Genomic DNA, 25585 nt, shown 5'->3' with positions numbered 1-25585 from the left:
AAAGAGCACAGTGTTAGATAGACCTGTGGGTTAATCTTGCTTTGTTTACTTTTTAAGCTGCATGACCTTGAGATACATAAGTTCCTTAAGTGTCTATCTTCCCACCTGCTAAATAGAGATAACAACCAAACCCACTTCATAGGATTGTTGTCATAACGACACATGATAATAAACTTGAAGTACTTAGCACCATGCCAAGGACATAGAGTCAACAACGAGTCCTGTTAAGGAGCGCTCCCTTCAGGGTATGTGGGAGAGTTCCTCATTGCCTGATGTGAGCAAAGCCTTTGTAATGGTTAACTACTGCTGCCTAACAAACCGCCTCAAAACTTGCGAACATTTATTGTCCGGCACAGTTTCTGAAGAGCAGGAATCTAGACGCAGCTTAGCCGGGCCATTCTGGCTCACGGCCTCCTGGAGGCTGCTGTTGGCTGGAGCTGCGCTCAGCAGCAGGCTTGACTGAGACCAGACCATCAGCTTCCGGGCTCGCTCAGCTGGCCATAAGCAGAAGGCGTTGTCCCCGGCCATGGGGGTCTCTCCGTAGGACGGCTCACCATGTGGCAGCTGACTTTACTCTGTACAAAGAACCTGGACAGAAGGTCATGGGACCAAGACAAAGTCACAGTCGCTTATTATCAAGAGCGACATCTCATCGCTCCTGCCGGATTCTGCTGGTTTCACAGAACGGTTGGGGTGGGAGACTGCGGCAAGGGGGTGAATCCCAGTGGGGAGGAATCGCGGGGCACACGCCGCAGGCTGACTACCACGGCTTCGCTTGCCTTGTTTGTTTTAACGTTGTATATTTTATTATTTATTTGAGAGATAGAGAGATCTCCCATCTGCTGCTTCATTTCCCAAATGTTTGCAACAGCCAAAGCCGGGAGGCCAGAACTCAATGGGGGTCTCCCATGTGGGTGGCAGGAACCAAACTACTTGAGCCATTACCTGCTGCCTCCGATAGTGTGCATTCAGAGGGAGCTGGCATCAGAAACTGGATGCAGGTGGCAAACCCTGGCACATGTGGCACACGGATATCCCAACCCTGTGCCTTTAACCCTAAGGCCAAATGCCTGCCCGGTCCCACTGCCTTCAATAGCTTTCCTGAGCAATGCCCCGCAGTTTGCCCTTATTTTTTTTTGCTTTAATTTTAGATTAGTCAAGAGGCTTTGAAATGATGAGGGCAGTTTATAATCTAGCAGCAAGTGAAAGACATGTGAGCATCAAGATAAATGTCTGAGTGGGGTCTGCTGGCCGCTTGGAAAACATGTGGCTCCACATGCCTGAGAATTCCACAGCTGACTTTGGTAAAAGCTCGGCTATTAAATATTCCAGCTCTGCACTTTCACAAAGTGCAAAGGACAGAAGTTGTCTCTCTATATTCACAAGCAAGAGCGGCTAGGGGAGAAGGCATAGTTTACAAATCTGTATTTATGATTGAGATCTGGCTACAAAACAGCAAGAATAAACCATACAACCTGGGAAGTCCAGTTGTAGCAGGAAGTTGCTTTGAAATAACATCATACTTCACTCACTCCCCAACTGTCTTTGACGACCAGTCTGGACACCAATAAAATGTCCTGTCACTTACCGTATTTTATTTTCCTACAGTGTTTCCCACTGTTTGATGGTTAACACTGGCAGGGCCTGTACTTACAACAGCCCCATGCTCAGATTTAGAGATGCCAAAGACATGGTTTCTTGGCTAAATTTCTTGCCCAAGGAGGAAGTTCTTCTGGGTCGAGAGATCCCATTCAAAGAGCCCTAGAGAAATTCTGCAGCCATTTCTGGCTTCGATTTGTAGTCCCAGAATTTAAAAGAAAGCGGCTGGTTAACATTATAGACATTTTGAAGTACTTGTCTTTCAGAAATGCAAAGAATAATAGCAAGGAAAGCCCTTTGATGGCTCAGAATTTGTTTTATTTTATGTACTTATTAATTGGTACACTTTCTCCTCCATTTTAGGCGAGGATTCTGTGCATTGAAACAATAAAATAAGTAAAGACATGTGTCTGCTTTAAAATCTTGATATTGGTTAAGTCTCCCTAGCCCTTTTTCCTGCTTTCTGGGTAAAGGCTTTCTGTCCTCTCAGCGGGCTGCACTTTGATCTTCGAAACAGTGCCATTTGGCTGTAAATGTATGGGGTGCCTTTGATCTAGTACTTAGCTGGCCTTATTTAAAATAGATAGCTTCTTTTATCTGAGTCGTGTTTACCAGTTCTCTCTCTCTATGAAAGATGGTTTAAGTTGTTATTGTTTAGATAGAAATTTGTTTCTTAGGAGTGCACCAATTAGATCTGAACCCAATTCCGTAAATTCTAAACCCCCAAGAGCTCTAGTGTAGATTTTGTAAAGCCATGTCCTGTTACAATGAGCTGCACCTAGAGCTGTCAGGTGCTACTTGCAAACGCTTGTCTGCTTTTCAGTAGGGAACTGACTTTCTGAAGAAAAGCAAACATATCCCACACTCGGGTCCAAAAAAAAAAAAAGTCATCTCAGTGTGTAAATGGGACTCATTTTATTTTAAAAGGTGTATTTATTTTATGTGAAAGTCAGAGTTACAGAGAGAGAGAGGTCTTCCATCTGCTGGTTCACTCCCCAAATGGCTGCAACAGCTGGATATGAGCTGATCTGAAGCCAGGAGCTTCTTCTGGGTCTCCCATGTTGGTGTAGGGGGCCAAGCACTTGGGCCATTTTCCACTGCTTTCCCAGATGCATTAGCAGGGAGCTGTATCAGAAGTGGAGCAGCTAGGACTCAAACCAGCACCCATATGGGATGCTGGCACTGTGGACAGCGGCTTAACCTTCTACACCACAGTGCTAGCCCCCACTCCTTTTGTTTTTATACATTTTTTAAAAATAAAAAGTCTGTATCTAGGGCCAGTGCTAAGGTGTAGTAGGTTAAGCCACCACTTGCAGTGCCAGCATCCCATATAGATGCCAGTTTGAGTCCCAGCTGCCTCACTTCCGATCCAGCTCTCTGCTATGGCCTGGGAAGGCAGTAGAAGATGGCCCAAGTGATTGGGCCTCTGCAACTGCATGGAAGACCTTGAAGAAGCTCCTGGATTCTGGCCTCAGATCGGCCCAGTTCTGGCCGTTGTGATCACTGGGGAATGAACCAGTGGATGGAAGACTTCTCTCTCTCTACCTGTCCCTCTCTCTGTCTGTAACTCTGCCTTTCAAATAAAGAGAGAGAGAGAAAGAGAGGGAAAGAGGGCGGGAGGGAGAAAGAGAGAGAAAGAAATCTGTATCTTTCATCCTTGTCTTTAAAGGGGTTTTCCAAGCATTCTATCCAGTGCCTTAGTGATTTGTTGTCTAGTTTCCTAGGCTGTATTCAGTTATTCATTCAACAAACTAAGATGGGATGCTCACATAGAGAGCCCCAGCAAACAGTTCCGTTGCAGTGTGGTCAGTGCTTCTGCGGCAGCCTGACCTTGGGAGTGATCAGGGAAAGCCTCTCAGAAGGACCACTGAAGTCCCCAGCCACGTCCATAATACAAAGCCTCCTACTTGCTCAGACCCCATACGCCTTGGAAGAGACCCAAACTTTGAATGGCCTTGATGCCTAAAGCTACCCAAAGCCTTTTTCTTTGTCATTCAACACCAAAGAGAGAAATCCCAAACTACTTTCCATGTACGTTTTAGAACTTGAGTTCCAGCCTTCATTTAAAGGGTACATGGAAAATCAGTCTTGGTTGCACAGTTAAAATCGTTCCTTCTGCCTTTTATTCTTCTGCTTTGATATAGTTTTCCATTCTCTTCAATACTAATGTTTTTGCCATTTCAAAAGCCTTGCAGTTAGTACATCCACACACTGAGCTCCTCCGAGTGCTGCCCCTGGCCCAGGATCTATGCAGGATGCTCAAGAAATGTACAAGGGAGAGGGGGTGAGGGAGAAAGGATCGGTGCTCAAGTACAGGATCACTGCAAGGCGGTTTGCAGGGAGCATCACTAGTGGGGGCAGGGGGAGGGAGGGGACTTAGAGCCAGATCAGAGAACTCAAGCCGAGATTGTGGAGCTGGGGAGGAGAGGAAGGCCTTTGGAGGGCCGGAGAGTGTTCCTAGGACAAGGCAGAGAGAGTCCGCGTTGAGCCAGTGCTGAAAGTGAGCAGGGGGCTTGGGCTTCTCCCCGGGAGTGGCACAGAGCCCCTGGAGCTGTGAAGCTGCAAAGTGAGTGTGAGCTTTGGTGCTGGCCCTCTTGGTTCACTGCAGCCCCCAAGCCGTACTGACTCTGGCAATCATGCCTTCTAGGTCATAGGAGCCTTGGGGCTTGGAGAGCCTAGCTCCGCCCCACCCTTCCCCCACCCCTCCGCATTAGTCCAGTGAGGACATTAGCTCCCAGGGTTCAGGTGGTCCAAGTGTTTTGGCCAGCGAGTAGCAGAGCCAGGTGTGCCTGGTGACCTCATTAGCCATACTTGGGCCCTGGCTTCTCCTCCTGGGACTGGTTTCCCAGTAGGAGACCTGGAGTTGAGGATTTAGTCCAGGTGCTCTCCAGAAGGTGTTGTGTACCCCAGGGACAGCCCAGTTTCCTACCTCCCTGTGTGGACTCAGGGTCCACACCAAGTCAGAACACGAAGTGTGGTGGTTGTTAAGAAAAGAGACAAGACGGCAGACAGTGGATAAATAACCCCTTGGGACTCCTGCATCCCTGTGGGAGTGCTAGTTCCAGTGTCAGTTGCTCTGCTCCTTTTTTTTTTTTTTTGACAGGCAGAGTGGACAGTGAGAGAGAGAGACAGAGAGAAAGGTCTTCCTTTTGAAGTTGGTTCACTCTCCAATGGCCACCGTGGCTGGCGCGCTGCAGCCAGCGCACCGCGCTGATCCAATGGCTGGAACCAGGTACTTCTGGTCTCCCATGGGGTGCAGGGCCCAACTACTTGGGCCATCCTCCACTGCACTCCCTGGCCACAGCAGAGAGCTGGCCTGGAAGAGGTGCAACCGGGACAGAATCCGGCGCCCTGACGGGGACTAGAACCTGGTGTGCCGGCGCCGCAAGGATTATCCTAGTGAGCCGTGGCGCCGGCCAGTTGCTCTGCTCCTGATCTAACTTCCCGCTAATTCACCTGGGAGGCAGAACTACTTGAGTTCCTGCCATCCATATGGGAGACCCATGTGGAGATGCTGGCTCCTGCCTTCAGCTTGTCCTAGTCTCAGCTGTTGTGGGTATTTGAGGAAGTAGAGAGATATTGTCTCTCTCTCTCTCTCTCTCTCTGTCTCTCTCCCCTCCCTGTCAGTCTGCCTTTCAAATAAATAAATAAGTCTCTTTTTTAAAGATTTATTTATTTATTTGAAAGGCAGAGTCACAGAGAGGCAGAGCCGGGTAGGGGGCTTCCATCCACTGCTTCACTCCCCAGATGGCTGCAATGGCCAGAGCTGAGCCCATTGAAGCCAGGAGCCAGGAGCTTCTTCCGGGTCTCCCATGTGGGTGCGGGGGCCCAAGGACTTGGACCATCTACTGCTTTCCTAGGCCATAGCAGAGAGCTGGATTGGAAGTGTAGCAGCTAGGCCTCAAACCGATGCCCCTATGGGATGCCGACACCACAGGTGGCAGCTTTACCTGCTATGCCACAATGCTGGCCCCAAAAATTAAGTTTAAAAGAAAGAAAGGAGAGAGATAAATAGGAAGGGAGGGAGGGAGGGAGGCAGGGAGGGAGGGAGGGAGGGAGGCAGTGAGGGGAGAGGAGAGAGAAAGGAAGAAAAGAGAAAGAGAAAAAAAGATTAAAAGGGAGGACAGAAAAGAATGGATGTATGGATCAGCCTCAGATGAGCCAACAGGAAGCCAGGCCAGGAGGATGGACAGCAATGTTACATTTGGGAGAGCCACACTTTCACAAGTTACTCGTCAGGGGCTGCCTAGAGTCCCTGATTCCAAAAAAGTCGATGGAACATATTTGACCCAAACCATATAGACTAAGAACAAGGTAGAAAAGGGAGTTCTTGAGGCGATCGGGGAACTGTTACCTGAAGGAAGATGGGGTACAAAGGCTGGAAAAGCAGCAACCACAGACATTGACAGCAGTGCCCTTGAACTAAGCCAGAAGTAGAAATGTGTAAGCCGAGGTGTCCGTGAAGGAGCTGCCATGTTTGAGCCAGATATTCTCAGTAATTCAGCCGTATTGGTGAGTTGCTCCTAACCTCAGCCCTGCTGTGATGTCCACTGCACAGAGAGGACACTGAGGAACAGAGAGACTGATTAATTTGCCCAAGGTCTTACAGCTCACAAATGCCAGGACTGGGACTTGAGCCCAAGCAGTCTGATTCCAGAACCCGTGAGCTTCATCATTGTCGCAAGTGTCTCCACTCTCACTTAGATTCTTTCCTCGCATTTTTTTGGTCTGAAACAGAGATTTGAGGACAATCCTAAGCACGAGGGTAAATTACCCAGCACACAGTAGGAGCCACACCTAATGCTATGGTTGCTTATTAGCATACGATGCAAAGTCTCTGGCACACAGTGGGAATTCCATGACTGTGAAACAACGACTTAGACAAATATGTAACTGAAGACCAACAGTGGCACTTGAGTGGGCTCTGGAGCTGACAAAGTCAGTGATCTTTAGGGGAGTTGAGCGACAGGCAGGAAATAATAGGTACTGACAGCAAATGTATGAACGAGATATTCGGTGCCAAGGCTGTTGATGTCAGGACGAGATGGCGAGATCCTGGCTCCTCTACTAACTCCTGTTCTCTTTCCCATCTCAAGTGTTGCTTAAGTAGAGCTGAGGCCAGACGAGACGCAGCCAAAGTGGCCCTAATCAACTCCCTCTTCAACGAGCTGCCCTCTCGCAGGATCACCAAGGAGTTCATTATGGAAAGTGTCCAGGAAGCCGTGGCTTCCACCAGCGTGAGTACTGAGACCACTAGGGGCATTTGGATCTTGGAGATGATGAAGTGAGCAAATGCTTTAAGAATTATATGGCATGGTGGGTAAGTCTCCGCTTGGGACACCCGCACCCCATAACAGATTTCTGAGTGCCTGGTTCAAGTCCTGACTGCTCTGCTTCCAACCCAGCTTCCTATTAACGCCCACCCGAGAAGGCAGCAGATGATGTCTCAAGTTCTTGGATTCCTGCCACCAACAAGGGAGACCCAGATGGAGTTTTGGACTCCCGGTTTTGGTCCTGCCCCACCCTGGCTGTTCTGAGCATTTGGGGAATGAACCGACAAATTGAAGCTCTCTCTCCATCTGTCATTCTGTCCCTCTGTCTCTGTCACTCTGCCTTTTGAATAAAATTTTAAAATTTTTAAATATTAAAGAACTACAAAAGTTTAACTTTTATTCATTAAATCCTTAATTTTCAGCAAACAGAATGCTTGCCTTGAAAATCACAAAATATGGGCCAGTGTTGTGGTGTAGCAGGTGAAGCCACCACCTACAGTACCAGCATCCCGTATGCGCAATGGTTCCTGTCCTGGCTGCTCCACTTCTGATCCAGCTCCCTGTCTCTCCTATTTATAACTCTGATTTTCTTAAAAACTCTAATTTTAAGTAAATTTTTTTTAAAAAAGTAATGATATGGGAACTGGTTCCACATGCCACATCTCAGAACTGTGCTTAAATTTCCTTGGATCATAATTCACCAATCTTTACATCAAAGTAGATCATTTGATCCACCTTGATGGGTTTATGTAATTATGTGCTTTTCGAGGTGCATGGATTCCTTTAGGGCCTGAAAACTCATGCAGCTGGGTACTACGTTAGTGACAAATCAGCCCCACTGTCCCCCCAGTTCAACTAATCCTAAAATCCCGAGGTGCCCACTGGAGTGCTGGCACTGCTGCCCGGGTGGGGACCTGTAATCTGTGTTATAAGGAAACACCGACTGTTCTAGACGCGAACAACCATATGGCCAATCTGTACTAGCTAAGAGAATGATCAAAGTTGCTATCATAATTAGGGGCCAGCGCGCTGTGGCTTAGGGGGTACATCTGAGCCTGCAGTGCCAGCATCCCATATGGGTGCTGGTTAGAGTCCTGGCTGATCCACTTCTGATCCAGCTCTCTGATGTCACCTGGGAAAGCAGTGGAAGATGGCCCAAGTCCTTGGGCCCCTGCATCTGCACGGGAGATCCAGAAGATGCTCTTGGCTCCTGGCTTCGGATTGGCACAGCTTCAGCTGTTGCAGCCATCTGGGGAGTGAACCAGTGGATGGAAGACCTCTCTCTCTCTCTCTCTCTCTCTCTACCTCTCTACCTCTGCTTCTTTGTAACTCTGCCTTTCAAATAAATAAATAAATCTTTAAAAAATTAAAAATACCATAATTAATATCATTCTTTTTAAAAATTAATATTTATTTATTTGAAAGGCAAAGTGACAAAGAGAGAAAGAAGGGAGAGAGGGAAAGAAAGAGAGAGAGATCTTCCTTTATCTAGTTCACTCCCCAGATGTCTGCCGTAGCTGGGGCTGGGGCAGGCTGAACCAGGAGTCAGGAACTCCGTTGGAGTCTCCCATAGGAGTGTCAGGGGTCCAAGGACTTGGGCCATCTTCCACTGCTGTCCCAGATCCATTAGCAGGGAGCTGGATCAGAAGTGGGGCAGTCAGGACTCAAACTGGTGTTCCAGTATGGGATGCCAGTGTCACAGAGAGCCCCTTAATCTGCCGCCCCACAATGCCAGCCTTGTGCATTCCTTTCAAAGGGCTTAGACAGTTTCTGCAAGGGACATAACATAATGCAAAGTGCTTTAAGAACAAAGAACACTGTCTTAGAAATTTAAGTGAGATGTTTTGACTGCAAACCGGGACTAGATTCTTTGTCCCATGAATACTTTGCAACTGCAATCCCATTCCCTCTGAGTACAAGTCATGGCGGAAACCTAGGTCCCGGTCTGCGGCAGTGCGTCCCTTTGTGCACTCAGTGTGAGAACTGGGCTTTACCAAAAGGCTTGGCCGCCTCTGGCTTGCTGGTGATGCGGACATCGCTTCTCTAAGAAACCTTTTCTGTTCCCTGAACCTGGCCAGAGTCGTTCTGTCATTCTGCTGATAAGGAGGAGACAGTCTCAGACCCAGTGGCCCTTTTCCCTCGTAAATGCTTGTATCATTCAGAGGAGAGCTGGGGAAGCAGCAGGCGAGGCAGAGTGATTGACTGGGCAGGGAGAGAGCCGGGAGCCCTGCTCTGGATCTGCTCTGAGGATGAAAGGAAGCCTTTATTTTCCGGCCCTGTAAATTTCAAGTGCCTTTGAGGAAGAGAAGTTAGGAAAATGACGCCTGATTTATGTAAGTGTGGAATTTACTCAGGAGCGGGGAGGGGCCCTCCGTGTAAATGTAATTTATCATTTTTCATGGAAATTTCTAAGGAAAGAGAATAAATATGGCCCACAGGCTTCTGGATGGCATTCCTCTGAGATATTTAAAAAGCCAACATAAATATTTCAGCAGCAGTGCGTTAATGTGATTGCATTCAAAAGCTATAAATTTGCTGCTATCTGATGCAGGCAGTTGCTTGTTCAGTCTCACACAGTCACCTTTGCCCACCTTCCCAGGAAGCCCAGGCCGTGGGATCTCGAAGGGTAGGCACGAACGCCATTCCAGGGCCTCAGCGGCCCAGCCTCACTCCGCACAACCACGTTGAGGGGCAAGCTCATTTCTCCCCATCACCCACCCACCTTGTTTCCTAAAGAGTAAGTGGTCTGGGAATGAAAAAATAAAAACCAAGATCCGTGACTCCAGCCTGAACACCCATGTGTTATGAAAAGCTCCCATTAAGAATCCTGGCAATAAAATATGAATGGTTCGCACAACTGGCGAATTCTTTCTGTGTGAGTTTCACAATCTCGCTTGGTGATTATTGGAACTGGAGCAAGGTCAGTATCCCGAGATGTCAACGGACAACAAAGAAGGTGGCCTTGCGGGCAATCACACGGGCCTCACAGTCATCACCAACAAAAAGTGTCTGTGCACTGCTACAAGGACTTCTACTTCAGGGTAATTATTTTATCAGCAAGCATATAATAAGCTAATAGTCTTGTTTTTTCAAGATTTTACTTATTTGAAAGGCAGAGTTACAGAGAAAGAGGCCAAGACAGAGAGAGGGAGAGACAGAGATCTTCCATCTGCTGGTTGACTCCCCAAATGACCACAAAGGCCAGGGCTGGGTCAGACCAAAGCCAAGAGCCTGGAACTCCATCAGGATCTCCCAAGTGGGTGTCAGGGGTCCAAGCAATTGAGCCATCTTCTGCTGCTTTCCCAAGTGCATTAGCAGGGACCTGGATAGGAAGAGGAGTAGCCAGGACTTGAACCGCCGCTCAAATGGAGTGCTGCTCATAAGAGTGTCACAGGTGGCAACTTAACCTACTGTGTCATGTGCCAGCTTCTCAGCTAGTGCTCCAATCAAAAGACTGAAATTGATTGCAGAGCCCTCTTTACTCTGGTGAGATTTGGGAGTCTATCTGCTTGGTGTGCAGCGGTCGCTGATGTAGGTCTGGGGAGCCTCCCACAGGCGGTCTAAGTCCCGTAAAATCATCAGGTCTGGCCCTGCCAAGGCAACCACAGGCAGGACTCGACATTTGATAAATCTATACCTAGCTAATTTTTAAGTTAGTAATTTTGTAAGGCCTGCAAATGATGTTATAAATATCCAAACAGCCCTTGGCAGAAAAAAAGGTGCTCCACCCCCGGCTGGGCCCACAATAGGCTTACTGTGTGGCCTTGGGATTAATTTGTGCCTGCAGGGAGAAAGGGAGGAAAAAGCAATGATGTTTTCTTTTCTGCTTTCCGCCCCCAGGGCACTTTAGATGACGCGGACGATCCTGGCACGAGTATCGGAGCCTATCACTACATGCTGGAGTCAAACATGGGGAAGACCATGCTGGAGTTTCAGGTACTGCCGGACTTCCGGCCACACCAGTACTGGATGACCCAACCTAGGGACCTGGGGGGACTACAGCTCTCCTCACCACTATCTCCTGTAACAGTAATTAGGGTTCAAAACACTAACCTGCCTGGAACACAGCACGGTAGTCCATCCTTCACCACAACTCGGTAGGCAAGCACTAACAAGCAAACGAGGCACAATCTTTGCTTTCGTGAAGGGAAGCAAGACTTACGTCTAACGAACAGGGGAGGAGCACCGCAGGCCAAACAGTTTAGCCTTCAGATTCCTAATTCACAGAAATCATAGATGAAGGTGCTTACGTAAGTGCACATTGAACAATAACCCCTCAGTTCAGGTGTCTCTATTCAACAAGACCTGCCACCCCTTCATCAACCAAATAAGACAGTTGAGCGGCGAATCGTCCTCTTTCCTCCACGGCTGACAAGCAGCGTTAGAGCCACGAAGCTTCTGGCATCTCCTGACTTAACAGTGGTTCAACGGACAGTTTTGAGTCCACAATGATGCAGAAGTGTAGCTACGCAGTTGTTCTGTTGTCACTTCCAGTACCATGTTCAGTAAATTGCATGAGATATTCAACTCGTTGTTATAAAACAGACTCTGTATTAGACCATTTTGCCTGCTCATAGCTAATGCAAGTTTCTCGCCCAAGTGTAAGGTAAACCAGGCTAACCTGTGATGTTCAGTAGGTTAGGGATAGTAAACAGTGTTTACAACAAACTCATACGAGGCTGGTAGGAATCAATGCATAAAATAACAAAGAGTCTTTACACCCCAAATTCTATTTTGTTACATCAGATTGCAAGAAGTAATCATAGACTAGGCCGGCGCCGCGGCTCACTAGGTTAATCCTCCGCCTAGCGGCGCCCGCACACCAGGTTCTAGTCCCGGTCGGGGCACCAGATTCTGTCCCGGTTGCCCCTCTTCCTGGCCAGCTCTCTGCTATGACCCAGGAGTGCAGTGGAGGATGGCCCAAGTACTTGGGTCCTGCACCCCATGGGAGACCAGGATAAGTACCTGGCTCCTGCCATCGGATCAGCGCGGTGCACCGGCCGCAGCGCGCTGGCCACAGCGGCCATTGGAGGGTGAACCAACGGCAAAGGAAGACCTTTCTCTCTGTCTCTCTCTCTCTCACTGTCCACACTGCCTGTCAAAAAAAAAAAAAAAAATCGTAGACTATATGGTTTGATTCCAAGAAGCAATTTCATGAACAAAAATGTTCCTTGCAGCGTGACTTCTGGTAGTGTTGCAGCTGAGGCCTCAGGCCACCAACTTGCAAACATTCCCTCTGTCCCTTCCTGACGCTTCCTGACCAGTCAGCCAGCCATTTCTCAGGTGGCCACGACCTTCCCATCCATCATTTTAAATCAGGGTGTCTCTTCAGTACCCCACCCCTCATCCAAGCACCCTGGGATGGAATATGGGCAACCAAGCAGTGGCTTTAACTACTGTGCCAAGTGCCTACCCCTCAAATTTTTACACCCAAATAAACGTATCTTTAACTCCATTTTTCCATGAGTGACTTGAAATCCCCTCCTGTTGCTGAGGGATGATGTTACTTGAAATGCCAGAGGCCTCTGGCTGGCTTCCCTGACAGCTGTCTCTACCCTGAACTTGCTGTGTGGACAGCTTAGTTACCCTGCACAAAACAGCTCAGGGCTCTGCCCCAGAGTAAAAGGCTGGTGCTGAGAATGTCTCCCTCCCTTTTTTTCCCATAACTATCTAAACTCACACAGAGAAAAAAGTAGAAGAGGGGAGTGTGGCATGGGGGAAGAACATAAACTTTTAAAAACTCAAGAACGTGTGTGAAGCCCACTGTACCATCTGCCACCAGAGAGCTTGCCCATTCTGAGATTCTATTTTCTCACTTATAAAATTGGAATAACAGTGCCCATTTTGTAGAATTAAAAAATATGATTCTTTCATTTTTTAAAAAAAAGGATTTATTTATTTATTTGAAGGGCAGAGTTACAGAGAGGGAGAGGCAGAGGCAGAGGGAGAGAGAAGTTCCATCCTGCAAAGGCCAGGGCTGAGCCAGGCCAAAGCCAGGAGCCAGTAGTTTCATCCGGGTCTCTCACGTGGGTGCAGGGGCCCAAGTACTTTGCCCATCTCCTGCTGCTTTCCCAGGCCATAGCAGAGAGCTGGATCGGAAGTGGAGCAGCTGGACCTCAAACTGGCGCCCAGATGTCTGCTTAACCCGCTAAGCCACAGCACGGCCCCATAACATGACAATTATAAAGCGTCATGCTTGCTGGAAAGAGGAAAGTTATTTCATTCCTCCCTCCCCATCCCATCTAAAGAATATCGTACTTTTCTCCTCATAAAATTAACATTGCCTACCCCCCTGCACAGTAGCTTATATGCCATTCAGTAGCTATCTTCAGAAAAATCAAGAATGGTTTTGAATGGGGCTGGGTTAGTTAGTCTGCCAAAGGTGTGCGAGGCAAGATAAAAAAAAAATTCCCAGTATTCCTTCCAAGTGCTATGCAAGGCTCTACTCACCTCGCTTTAGTAATACTTCACTGGCCTTGCTGTGCACTGTGTTTCCTGTGTGGTCTGTGAGGGGAGACATTTAATACGTGAAGCAATCATTTGAATCCTGCTGTAGTGTTGCTTCCCACATTGTCATACTGGAGCCTGAGTCCCGGACAGGGACAACGTGAGGGCAGGGAGTTCCAGCCACCTCCTCTGAACAGGGATACTGGCTACCCAGGAGGGTCCACTAAAAACATCCCTCTTCCTTCTGCTGGGGGGCTGGGTCGCCTGTTGGGACCCAGGCACACCGCTCAGTGGCCTGGGTTCCAGGAGTCGGCCTGTGCATGCACACCGTGGGAACTGACCACAGGCCAGGCTGTGCCTGCAGCCGACACAGTGGTGCAGTACCCTGGGTTGGGTGATAGATGTGTGTGTGCCTCTGGCTGTGCACGGCCACACCGTATAAAAGCAAGGCTGGTGTCTCCCGACTGCCCTGGGGAGGAAACGTGATCAGCCTCTGCTTACCTTCACTTCGTGGGAGGGATGCCGGGTGCCTGCGTCTCAGGGGAGGGCTGTGAGCAGCCCTCGTCCCTGGGTCTCGTCAAGGTCAGGTTCTAGGCCGACTTTGACTGAAGCTGGTTAATATATTTATTCTGAAGCCTAATGCAATCCAAGGCAGGGTTGTTTATTTACATCTTTGCTAAATTCTCCAGGTCGCCTTTTAAAACCTCATCCCATAAACAAATTTCCTCTTAAATCCATTCTCTTGGGTGGGGAGATGGTGCCCACCTGTTTTTCAAGTTCTCCATTTACAGTGTTTGTTTTTCTTATATCTGATGAATCACAGAACCAAGCCAGTCTCCCAGACAGAGTCCCAGAGCGCAGCGGGAGCATTTTCTTCCCACAAAGTAGCCGGGAAGTCAAACACTGCTTCTAGCAGGAGGCAACCCCAGCAGGCCGTGAGGACAGGGCCCAGTTGTTGTCCCTTTAAATGGAATGAATGGCAGAAGGAACCAGGAGAGCTGTAGGCAGAGAGTTGCAACTGTAGTCTTCCTCGAAGAGGAAAGAAAATGCACAGCTCGATTCTCCTTCGAATCTGTTTTTTCTTCCTCCTCCTCCTTTTTTTTTTTTTTTTTTTAAGATTTATTATTTTTGAAAGGGCAGAGCAATAGCAAGGGAGGAGGTGAGAGAGAGATTTGCCATCCACTCCCCCAAATGGTCACAAACAGCTTGGGGCCGGGCCAGGTCTAAGGAAAGCCAGGAGTCAGGAGCTCCATGCAAGTCTCCCTGGGGGTGTCAGGGGACCCGAGGGACTTGGGCCATTTTTTCACTGCCTCCCCAGGAGCATTAGCAGGGAGCTGGATCTGAACTGAGTAGGCGAGACTTCAACTGCAGTGTTTCAATGGGATGCCGGCATACTAGGCAGTGGGTTAAACCACAATGCTGGACCCAGGTTCAATTTTAAACTGTTTTTTGCTGGGGCTGGCATTGTGGTGTAGTGGGGTTGAACCACTGCCTGCAACGCCAGCAACCCATATAGGTGCAGGTTCGTGTCCCCAGCTGTTCCACTTCCCATCCAGCTCCCTGCTGATGGCCTGGGAAAAGCAGCGGAAGATGGCCCAGGTGCTGGGGCCACTGCCACCGAACTGGGAGACCTGGAGGAAGATCCTGGCTCCTGTCATCAGCCTGGCCCAGCTCTGGTTGTTGTGGCTGTCTGGGGAGTGAATCAGTGGTTGGAAATTCTCTCTCTCCCTCTTTTCTACAACTTTAAAATAAATAAATAAATCTAAAATGAATGAATAAATAAAATGCTTTTGCTGATCAAGTATGCTTTTGCTGATCAAGTTCAGCTACATTAATTTGCAGAGCTGAGTGCATTGTGGAAATGCAAAGACGCTTCTTCAAAAAGTATTAAGAATTTCAAGACAGCAGGGCATTAAGTCAAGTTCTGAGCCCTGGGTGACTGCCCGAGCCTCATACCCTTAAAGGCAGGCTTGTCCCTGAGGTGAACCCAGGAGAAGGGCCCACACTAGGCTTAGGCCAGTGAGACATTTGTCACAGGCATAAAATTGAATAACCTCAGCAATCAAGATAAATAATATTATATGCAACCTTTTATTTTATTTTATCTTATTCTTATTTGAGAGGCAGAGAAAGAGGGAGAAGGGAAGAAAGAGAGAGAGAACACTCCCGTCTGTTGGTTCACTCTCCAGATGCCCACCATGGTGGGGATGGGCCAGCCTGAAGCTGGGAGCCTGGAACTCAATCCAAGTTTCCTGTGTGGGTGGCAGAGACCCAAGTACTTGGGCCATCACCTGCTGCCTCCCAGGGCCTGCATCTGCAGGAAAGTGGAACTAGACGGCAGAAATAGAAACTGAACCCAGGCACTCTGATGTGGAATGCAAGCATCTGAGCTGCTAGGACAAGCAGTCATCTCAATATAATATTTTAAATACTCAAAATTAATGCAAACCATGAAATCAAAGTCTCTGAACACGCGTGACTTCACTCACGCATCCTAAATCCTGCGTCTGGCACCTCACTCAGGAAGCCAGCCTCCCCAGGGTTTCTCTGCTAGAGAATGAGAGGGAGGAAAATGCGGCGTGATGACCCCAGGACGCTGTTCCTCACAGGGGTCCACAAAGCCTCTCCCTGCCAGTAGCAACAGTGCAGGGATTTCCCAGGCTGCGCCCACAGCTCAGACAGCTGCCCCTTACAAACTAGTTGGAGGAGCTGCTCTATAGAACCCCCAAACCCCGTCTGCTTCCGCTATGCACAGAAAGCCAATCTCTGACATCAGGGTGGTGGAAGAAAGCGGGTTTATTGCAAAGTGCAGAGCAAGGAGCCAGGCAGCTAGTGCTGAATTCCAGGGCTCCCTGAGGACTTAGGGGCACAGTTCCTATAGATTGAAATTGGGCTGAGAGGTGCATCATCAGCTCATGCCCAAGTTCCTGGTTGGTCAGTGGTGCCTGTGACCTTCCTCTGATTGGGTCAGTGATGCTGCGCTCCCTAGGGAATTTATGGTGACCGTGTGGGCTCCAGTTGGTCCAGGGGTTGTGCAGGTGGCAGTGACATTCTGCCCAGACCTGGAATTCCCCTACACAAACCACCTAGGACAACGCTGGCCGTCAGTGTGCTTTTCAGCTGGGGAAGGAAATGACTCCTGGAGTCCAGTGGATTAGAACCTTGTTAGGCCAGCCGTACGACTCTCTCAATTCAGTGAGTTCCTTTTGATAAAGGACAGGCAAGGGCACCCTGGGCTAGGGAGACAGGCAAGAGGGCTGGGTGCTGCCCTTACATTGCAGCAGTTACAGCAGGAGGATTTGAAGATAATGATTCCGTCTTAGGAAGGGAGATAAAGAAGTGGCACAGGAAGTGTGTGGAAATACCGGGCTATACTTTGTAAAATGAGGGTGCAGCTACTGTGCTACCGAGGACGGAAACTGGCTAGGTCCGTAATGCCAGACTGTGGGAAGGAGCCCCTGCTCCCCAGGGGACTTTCGGAGCAGGAGAAGCAGCAGTGAGTTGTGTTAGTGCAAAACCGCTTGCTAATGGGACAGAAGCTTAGACCAACCAGGGATGAGCCCCTCCTGGAGGCAACAACAGTTCAAGTGTATCTGGGGACATTTTTCCAAAGAGGAGGTGATCAAGGGGCATGAGAATGGCTTCTGGTTCTGTTCGCAGTGGAACCCAGGATTCTCAGAGGAATGAGGATTAATTGCCGGGTGGAATGACAGCAGTTTTTGGGGGAGGGAGACTTAGCGTGTGAGTAAGAATGAGAGCCAGCAAGATGATGGAGGAAGAAGAGTTCATGTTTCAGGCAACCACTTTCTTTTTTTTTTTTTTTTCTTTTTTTTTTTTTTACAGGCAGAGTGGACAGTGAGAGAGAGAGACAGAGAGAAAGGTCTTCCTTTGCCGTTGGTTCACCCTCCAATGGCTGCCACGGCTGGCGCACTGCGGCTGGCGCACTGCGCTGATCCAATGGCAGGAGCCAGGTACTTCTCCTGGTCTCCCATGGGGTGCAGGGCCCAAGCACTTGGGCCATCCTCCACTGCACTCCCAGGCCACAGCAGAGAGCTGGCCTGGAAGAGGGGCAACCGGGACAGAATCCGGCGCCCCAACCGGGACTAGCTGGATCAGAAGTGGAGCAGCTGGGAAACCAACTGGCTCCCATATGCAATGTCAGGGTCCCAGGCAGTGGCTTTACCTATTATGCTACAACACTGGCCCCTTTGTGTGTTGTGTGTGTGTGTTTTTTTTTTTTTTACAATAGAGTACAAAATTCAAGTAGATTCTTTAAAAAACATAACATAAACCCAAAAGAAATTTCTTATTTGCAAATATTGGCCATCCTGTTACATCACAGGTCCTGTTCTTTGTTGGAACATAAAGTATTTGCATTTAGTGAGAGGTTTGGGGTAACAGAGGGAAAAGCAGAACAAATTTACCCCGCCGAGCCGCTGGGGCTGCTTTGATGGAAAGACTGGTTGCACAGCTGTGAAAGCCAGATTAGCCAAGGTTTGATTTCTGGAACAAAGCCATCTTTTCCAAATTAGCATGGTGATGTCACGGAGTGAAAATCTGGACAGGAGCAAGGAGGAGAGAAGACATGAGCAAGGTGGACTCCCTGGGCACATTTCACATTTTTAAATCAAATAGTCAACATGGTAAGAGTGCACCGTTGTACACGTGCCCTTTATTTTAACAACACTTCATAGCATTTAGAATTCCTGGAGTACATTCTCAACCAACTTTCCTTCCTTCCTTCCTTCTCTTTCTCCCCTCTCTCTTTTCCCTCCTTCTCTCCCCACCACCCCCACTCTGTTTCCCAAGGGGACAGTGGGGTCTCCATTTGGGGCAGAAGGAGCAAATCAGCTGATATTTGTGTCTATTTTAATCAACAAAAACAAATAGTTTTGCTTTTCCTGGGAGCTCTGTGGGCTCTCAGAGGTTCACGTGGAGGAACAGAAAACAAAATCCCAAAACAGATCTCAGACGGAAAAAGAAGAAAAACACTTCATCCTAATGCCAAACTTTAGGACATGAGAATAATAGTATTTGCTCTTCTCACCATCTTAGAGCATTAAGTTTTACTAAATACTTTTAAGATGCCTGCAATCTAAGCATATGCATCTTCTAATTTTCACAATGAAAACTTTTTCCTGAGTAAGCAGAGGTAAAAACAGTGAATAAAAGTCAGCTTTTAGGGAACAGGCATTGAGCCTACTGGTTAGGACACCCACATCCTACTTGGAGTGTCTGGGTTTGATTCCTGGGTCCAGCTTCCTACTAATGCAGACCCTGGGCCTAGCAGCAATAGCTCAAGTAATTGGATAGGCTGCCATCTACATGGGAGATCTGGATTGTGTTCCTAGTTCCTGGCTTGGCCTGGTCCAGTCCCAGTTGTTGCAGGCATTTAGGAGTAGACAACAGACAGGACCTCTGTCTGTCTCTGCCTCTCAGAGAAATAAATTTTAAACAAAGAAAGAATGATGTTAAGCCATTATTTGCTTACTTCATTATACCAGTATGAAAACAGGAGGAGGGGGGAAAGGTGGAAAGTTCCAGACACCTGGGGCTTCTGGTTTGTGAAAAGCCCCAAGGAGTTCCGGCAGCGTCGTGATTTTGACTCAGCTGGCGTGTTTGGGGTCAGAGTTTTGCCCTGCTCAGCTCTTGCTCGTGCGAATGTCGGCTTCAGGACCACTGAGAGGCGATGTTTGGGTTTTGCAGGAGCTGATGACCATTTTCCAGCTGCTGCACTGGAACGGAAGCCTGAAGGCCCTTCGTGAAACGAAGTGCTCCCGACAGGTGAGCTCTGCCGGCCAGGACTGTGGTGCCGTGTTCAGCAGGAGCAACCGTCCTGTGGAGGCAGGGACTGGCCACACAGACCCCCAGGAAGCTGGCTGGGCATGGGACTGATGGGGAGATCCACTCCTGAGGCAGGCAGGCAGGATGGGGATCAGCACAGCAGGATCAGGGTCCAAGTCAAATGCTGCACCTTCCTGACACCTACACGGGAGACCTGGATGGGGATTGTGGTTGCTGGCTGTTGCAGTCGTCTGGGGAGTGAACCAGCAGATGGGAGATCTCTCTCTCTCTCTCTCTCTCTCCCCCTCTCTCCCTTTCCAAAAATAAAATAAACAAATAAATAATTCTTTTTTTAAAATCCCCTATCTGCTTCATGCACCTGCCCTGCCTTCTTTGAGTCTGTGCCCTCTTAACACCTGCCAGGACAAAAAGAAATTTGAGAACACACTGTTTCCGGAACCTGCTCACTGAAGAAAGGCAGGTGGGTTGTACCGGGAGGGTGTTTCCCACTGCTACCCAAAGAGCCTGGTGGACAACAGAAATGACTGCAGAGGTGGGCAAGCATCCCCTCACCCCATTTTGTTGTTGTTTAGACCAACTTTTTGGTTTTCTTCCTTCTTTTTTGAGAGACAAGGGCTCACTCTCTTTTCCTGACTTCTGAGAAGCACTTTCACACCTCTCAGTAATAGCAAGTGCTGTGTATTTAGTGGTTTGCACCTGTGGTCCTCCACAATCCATCCCTCCTTTACCTCCCATTAGATATTGAAAGAAGACGGCTTATTTCGGAAAATTTCCTATCAGCACTTTGTGTGAGGAACAAAGCGTCTATCAGTTAGCAAGACAAGGGTGGATGAAAGACTTTTTCACATGCAGCAGCTCCAGGAGTTTGTAGTTGTTCTTTGCTTAGAAAGTTTGGCTTTCAAAATGTCAGAGATGGAAAAGAAATGAGTAACTGACATTGGCATTGGCTGTTTTTTTACCCCTTTTCCTTTGATTTTATAAAAGCCCTTTGAAATATGCCCAGTTGGTTATAAACACTTTTCCATGATTGTTTTTAATTTGTTAAGGTCATAAATAAATGCCATATGTTATTGAAATAAAAATAAGCAATGCATCCATTCCAGACAATCCAATGATGGGACATAGATACAATGTTATAATGTGTTGGCAAAGTGTTCAGGCACGAACTGACAGGTAGACACTAACTTTTAATTTTTTCTGAAAGTAGAAGATAGTGTAGCATGAAGTTATCAGTACGATCCCAATAATGATAACGTCTACACTCCACAGTGCATCTGTAGAGCTCTGTCTATAGTTGCCGTGAGCTCCTTGGACTGTCATCTTGCTTGTGCAGGTTGGGAGGTTGGCTGTCCTGGCTCGAAGCCTAGTTCAGAACCCCTGTTTTCTGTGGTGGATGAGACCAAATCCCATCCTGCCCAAATCCCCCTGCATCACTGTTTCCTGCTCGTTCCGTGTGGCCAAAGGAGATGCTGGTGGATGGGCGCCATGATTCAATGAGGTCCTCTCCATAGCAGTGTCAGAGCTTTGTCGTGGAGGCATTGCGGAGTCCCTCCTGATGGCACCTTCTCGCTCGGCCTGCAGTGAGCTGCTCTGTGCAACTAGCTTAGCCCTTCATTTCCTTTGAAGAAGCGTATCATAGGGTTTCTCTGTCTCCCTCTCTCTCTCTCTCTCGTTTCAAAGATTTATTTGTTTTAAAGGCAGAATGACACAGAAAGGAGGGGGCCAGATTCCATCTGCTTATTCACTTCCACAAAGGCTACAACAGCCAGGGCTGAACCAGGATGAAGCCAGGAGCCAGGAACTCCTTGTGGGTCTCCTATGTGAGTGGCAGGGACTCAGGTACTTGAGCCATCATCCACTGCCTCCCAGGCACACTCGCTGGGAGCTGAATCAGAATCAGAGCAACCTGGACTTGACCCAGGCACTCTGATATGGGATGTGGGCATCACAAGCAGCGGTTTAACCCACTGTGCCACAACACCTGCTCCTGTCGTAAGATTTCACTTGAGAGCATCAGCGAGGCCGGGTTGCTGGTAAGCCCCACCAGGTGCTGGGCAGGGGGCAGCGTGGGAGGCCGCATTCGCCGTGCATTTGTTGCTCTTAACCCACATGGTGGACTCTGTTTCTCCCAGGAAGTCATCTCCTACTATTCCCAGTATTCCCTGGATGAAAAGATGCGCAGCCACATGGCCCTGGACTGGATCATGAAGGAGCGGGAGTCACCAGGAGTTCTCTCCCAGGAGCTGCGAATAGCCCTGAGGCAGCTGGAGGAAGCCAGGAAAGCCGGACAAGAGCTGCGGTTTTACAAAGAAAAGAAAGAAATCCTGAGCTTAGCCCTGACTCAGACCTACAGTGATCCTGACACGTCCTCGCCCAGTGACGACCAGCTGAGCCTCACGGCCTTGTGTGGCTATCACTAACTGGGCCAGGTCCCAGGGGCCCACAAGGGGGCCAGAGGCCAGACCCTAACATTAGGCAGCTCGTTGGAGGGCCTCAGAGGCATCGGCCTAGATAGCTACTACCTGCAGATAGACAAATCCTCCCCACCCCTTCCCACAGAACAGGACAGTGGTTGGTCTCTTACCAGGCCCAACATCCCACTCAATGCATTTTCTTCCATCACACTCCCAATATCTCCACCTCAGGTTGGAAGGATGCAGACAGAAAAATGTGAAAAACAGTTTGCAAGCCTGGTTTCCATCTAACGCCTGGCGACATGTGCCTTGCTAGATTATATAGAGTGTTTCGAAGAATGGGCCAGGATAGCAACCCCCAAAAAGCAGCAGCCAGGACTAGGGTTAAGTAGCATGATAGGAACTTTTACAATTACTTGCTATTAAATAAACAATAGGGATTGTTTTTAAAATATATATATGAGAGCCAGAGCCTTCTTAAGCTTTGTAAATTAAGTGATAGCTTATGCTCTACTAAGAATAATCCAAAGCTACAGTGGGGATTTTATCTGAACATCCTACTATCAAAGTTCTTAAAGAGGTAACAATATGGAAATGTTAGATAAATTTAATGTGGCTTACAATGCCATTGTAATAATTTTAAGACCAACATTTTTCCATATGTGGGGATAAATATCCAGTTTTTATAGTCTTATAATCAATCATGTTTGTTTTCAATTAGCAAATTTAAAGGTTAATACATTTTGAGAAATCATTAGCATCTAACAAAAATGCTTGCATTTTACTCATTTCCCAGACATGAGAAGGAACCTTTAGTTGATTTTGTTGTTCGAGAATGTAAACATTGAAGAACTCCAGTGTATATCAATAAGTTTAATGCACTGGAATCTTCTTAAAGGAAGGGAAAGATACTGTCATCTCTACTTAACCATCTCTGTTAGTCAATCAACTGGTGGGGAACAATCAGATAATTCCTGCTCATTTAGATTTAAGAAAGACAGCAATGTCCAGTTTAAAAGCTCATGGGGATTTTCACAGGTATAACATGAGAAGGATTATTTGAATTTAGTCCAGAAACCCAAATTAAATAAAATTCAGGCTAATATTCCTGAGAGCTAAACCACTATAATTATGTATTCCTAAGAAAAATATCATCATCCCGAGTCACAGCATTGCACTGAATTTGCCAAGAGCTGTCTTAATTTTCACAAAATCCAAAATATACCATGTTGTTATGAAAAAACAGCTTAGAGAAAATTGTTCGCTAAACTTGGATGAGTCCATCAGAATATTCCAGACTTAATAAAGCCATTGTTCCTCTCACATTCAGAACTCAGTTTTTCATTTGTTCAAAAACCATAGTTCACTCATATTTTTGCTGTTGAATTCATATCACTGATTTGTAGAAAATAAAAAGAATCGAGACATTAGATATTGCCGAAATGCACCGCCTTTAGTAAGTATGAATCTGACTGCCCACATCTCAAGAAAAACAGTGGAGGTGGGGGAGGCAGCAGACAATGCCAATGCCTTTCTAGCCAAAGAACAAAAGAAGCCAGACCAAGAATATTTTCATCATTGCTGACTATGGCCATAGGTAAATACTAGTCAAGGCATTTATTTCTTCTTGTTTCTGTTTGTGTGTTAGTTTTGCCTGTAGAAATGCAATATAAGATTCCTTCCATGGTACCCACCCTAAAGAGTTAATATTACATGTTTTTAACCAGGGGTCCAAGAAAATGAAAATCCCTTCCCCTATCCCAATGAGTCTCAATTTTGGTCACACCTTAGAAATGCCCAAGGAGCTTTTAAAAATCCTAAATGTCCAGATTGTTCCCAGCCTGGTGAAATAAGAACTTCTGGGAGTAGAACCCACTCTTCCGTGTTTTAATATCTCCCCGGGTAGTTCTTACAAGATCTGACAAGCTTGAGAACCAGCGAGTGACCCAGGAGGCACTGGCTCAGAAGTATTACTCTACTTGACCTTGGCCCCAGACTCAAATGTGTAGCTGTTCTGAGCTGGGTAGGAGTAAATTATTTTACCTGGGCAAGAGGTCTCCCCTGAAACCCAGAACTAAAGCAAGGATAGAGCAGGCACACACACACACACACACATACACACACCACACACATTCACCCCTCATCTGAGCAGGAGGGGCAGATTCTGTCCCAGCGCCCAAGCTCTCTTTCTTAAATATAACACACACACTATCTTTACCACAATCATCTGGGGGCCTTGTGTGAAAATCCATCTTCTGGGGCTGCGTTGGCACAGTGGGTTAAGCTGCTGCCTGCAAAGCTAGCATCCCGTATTGGAATTCCGGTTCAAGTCCCTGCTGTCCTGCTTCCCATCCAGCTCCCTGCTAATGTGCCTGGGAAAGCAGTGCAAGATGGCCCTAGTACTTGGGGCCCTGCCATCCATGTGGGAAATACGGATGGAGTTCTGGGATCCTGGCTTTGGACCAGCCCAGCCCCAGCCATTATGGTCATTTGGGGGAGTGAATCAGTGTATACCAAATCTCTTTGTTTCATTCTGCAAATAAGAAGAAAGGGATAACTCCCTAGGCTGCACCCTAGACCTGGTAGCCAGACTCTAGGAGAGGGTCTGAATGTTAACCACTTCACAGGGTGATCCTGGTCACCCTTCAGTTGAGGAGTGGGCTGAGGCTTCTTAACACATCCTTTCCCAAGCATCACAACCCTAGCCTAGGGAGTGGGCAGGAAAGAATGAAGGAAGGAGAGAAAAGTCGCCTCGTTCCCACGCTTAGAGGCTAGACAGCGACAGAGACAAGGAGGTATGGACGCCTTTTCTCTCTCCAGAAGCAGCTCCCACTCTTTCACACGGTGGCCCAGACATTTGGCCTAAGTCTTAACCCTTTCACTGGAAACTGACAGTTTTGTCACGGTGACAGTTACATCTTTTTTTTTTTTTTTTTTTTTTTTTTGACAGGCAGAGTGGACAGTGAGAGAGAGAGAGACAGAGAGAAAGGTCTTCCTTTTGCCGTTGATTCACCCTCCAATGGCTGCCGCGGCTGGCGCGCTGCGGCCGGCGCACCGCGCTGATCCGATGGCAGGAGCCAGGAGCCAGGTGCTTTTCCTGGTCTCCCATGGGGTGCAGGGCCCAAGCACTTGGGCCATCCTCCACTGCACTCCCTGGCCACAGCAGAGGGCTGGCCTGGAAGAGGGGCAACCGGGACAGAATCCGGTGCCCCAACCGGGACTAGAACCCGGTGTGCCGGCGCCGCTAGGTGGAGGATTAGCCTAGTGAGCCGCGGCGCCGGCCGACAGTTACATCTTTAAACTTAACTAAGCCTGGTAACACCTTCCTCATTGGAGCAAAGTAGGTGGTAAGAAAGGAAAACAGCTTCTTTCTGAGAGCTGTTGAGTCTCCAGTGATTATGAGTTCCCAGGTTGCTGTCTACCAGAAGGCGGTTCACAATTTCAGAAGCAATTGTGTTCCTCAAGTCCATTTGTAAATCAGTTCAATCCTGGGCAAAGTCGATTGGGTGGTCAGTTTCTCAGACCCAACCAGTAAGCCATGGGACACCTAAAATACTGCTCTGTACGGGGCCTAATAGGACTAGGCTGTGCAGCGGCAGGCAGAACAAGGGCAGCTGTGGATTTGGGTGCAGAACTGAAGCACCTGCCTGCACGTAGACTGGTTCTTCAGAAATTCCCTTTCTCGTTGTTCCCCTCTCACTACCATCACCTGCTGCCTCTTCTGATCAGGGTTCCTTTTAATTGCAGACTTGCTGAAGAAGAGCTGACTGTTTCCTGCCTTTCCTGCAAACCTGTTGAACATTTCAATGAATCGGTACCGTTAGATACAAGATCACTGGGGTAACCTAAAAATGGCGGCCACTAAGCTTCTGGGCTGAGTCAGTTTCCATGAGGCAAGACTGTACTGGACAGGGGGCCTGGGAACCTGACCCCCCTCTCCCAGCCCTGAGGTTTTCTGCTTTCTCATTTGGTGCCACATGACATTGCCCCATCCTGATCAGAGGTAGCTATCCTGCCAGCCAGCCCGGGATGCTGGTGCTCTGGCTC

At 48.1% G+C, this 25585-nt stretch overlaps 1 protein-coding gene across 1 annotated transcript in view; it reads left to right on the top strand.

Moving 5' to 3' along the window:
* Positions 1 to 22861, top strand: part of LIX1 (limb and CNS expressed 1) — a 54351-nt gene extending 31490 nt beyond the window's left edge. The window contains exons 3-6 of the mRNA XM_002713928.5: positions 6696 to 6836; positions 10713 to 10808; positions 19026 to 19103; positions 21257 to 22861. Coding sequence (XP_002713974.1) covers positions 6696 to 6836; positions 10713 to 10808; positions 19026 to 19103; positions 21257 to 21544 — 603 coding nt within the window. The 3' untranslated portion in view covers positions 21545 to 22861. The remainder of the gene's footprint in view (positions 1 to 6695; positions 6837 to 10712; positions 10809 to 19025; positions 19104 to 21256) is intronic.
* Positions 22862 to 25585: the final 2724 nt, after the last annotated feature.

Source organism: Oryctolagus cuniculus, chromosome 14 (genome assembly GCF_964237555.1).
Source record: "Oryctolagus cuniculus chromosome 14, mOryCun1.1, whole genome shotgun sequence".
NCBI lineage: Eukaryota > Metazoa > Chordata > Mammalia > Lagomorpha > Leporidae > Oryctolagus > Oryctolagus cuniculus.
Note: the sequence above shows the minus strand (reverse complement) of the source record. Positions and strands in the feature narration are given on the sequence as shown.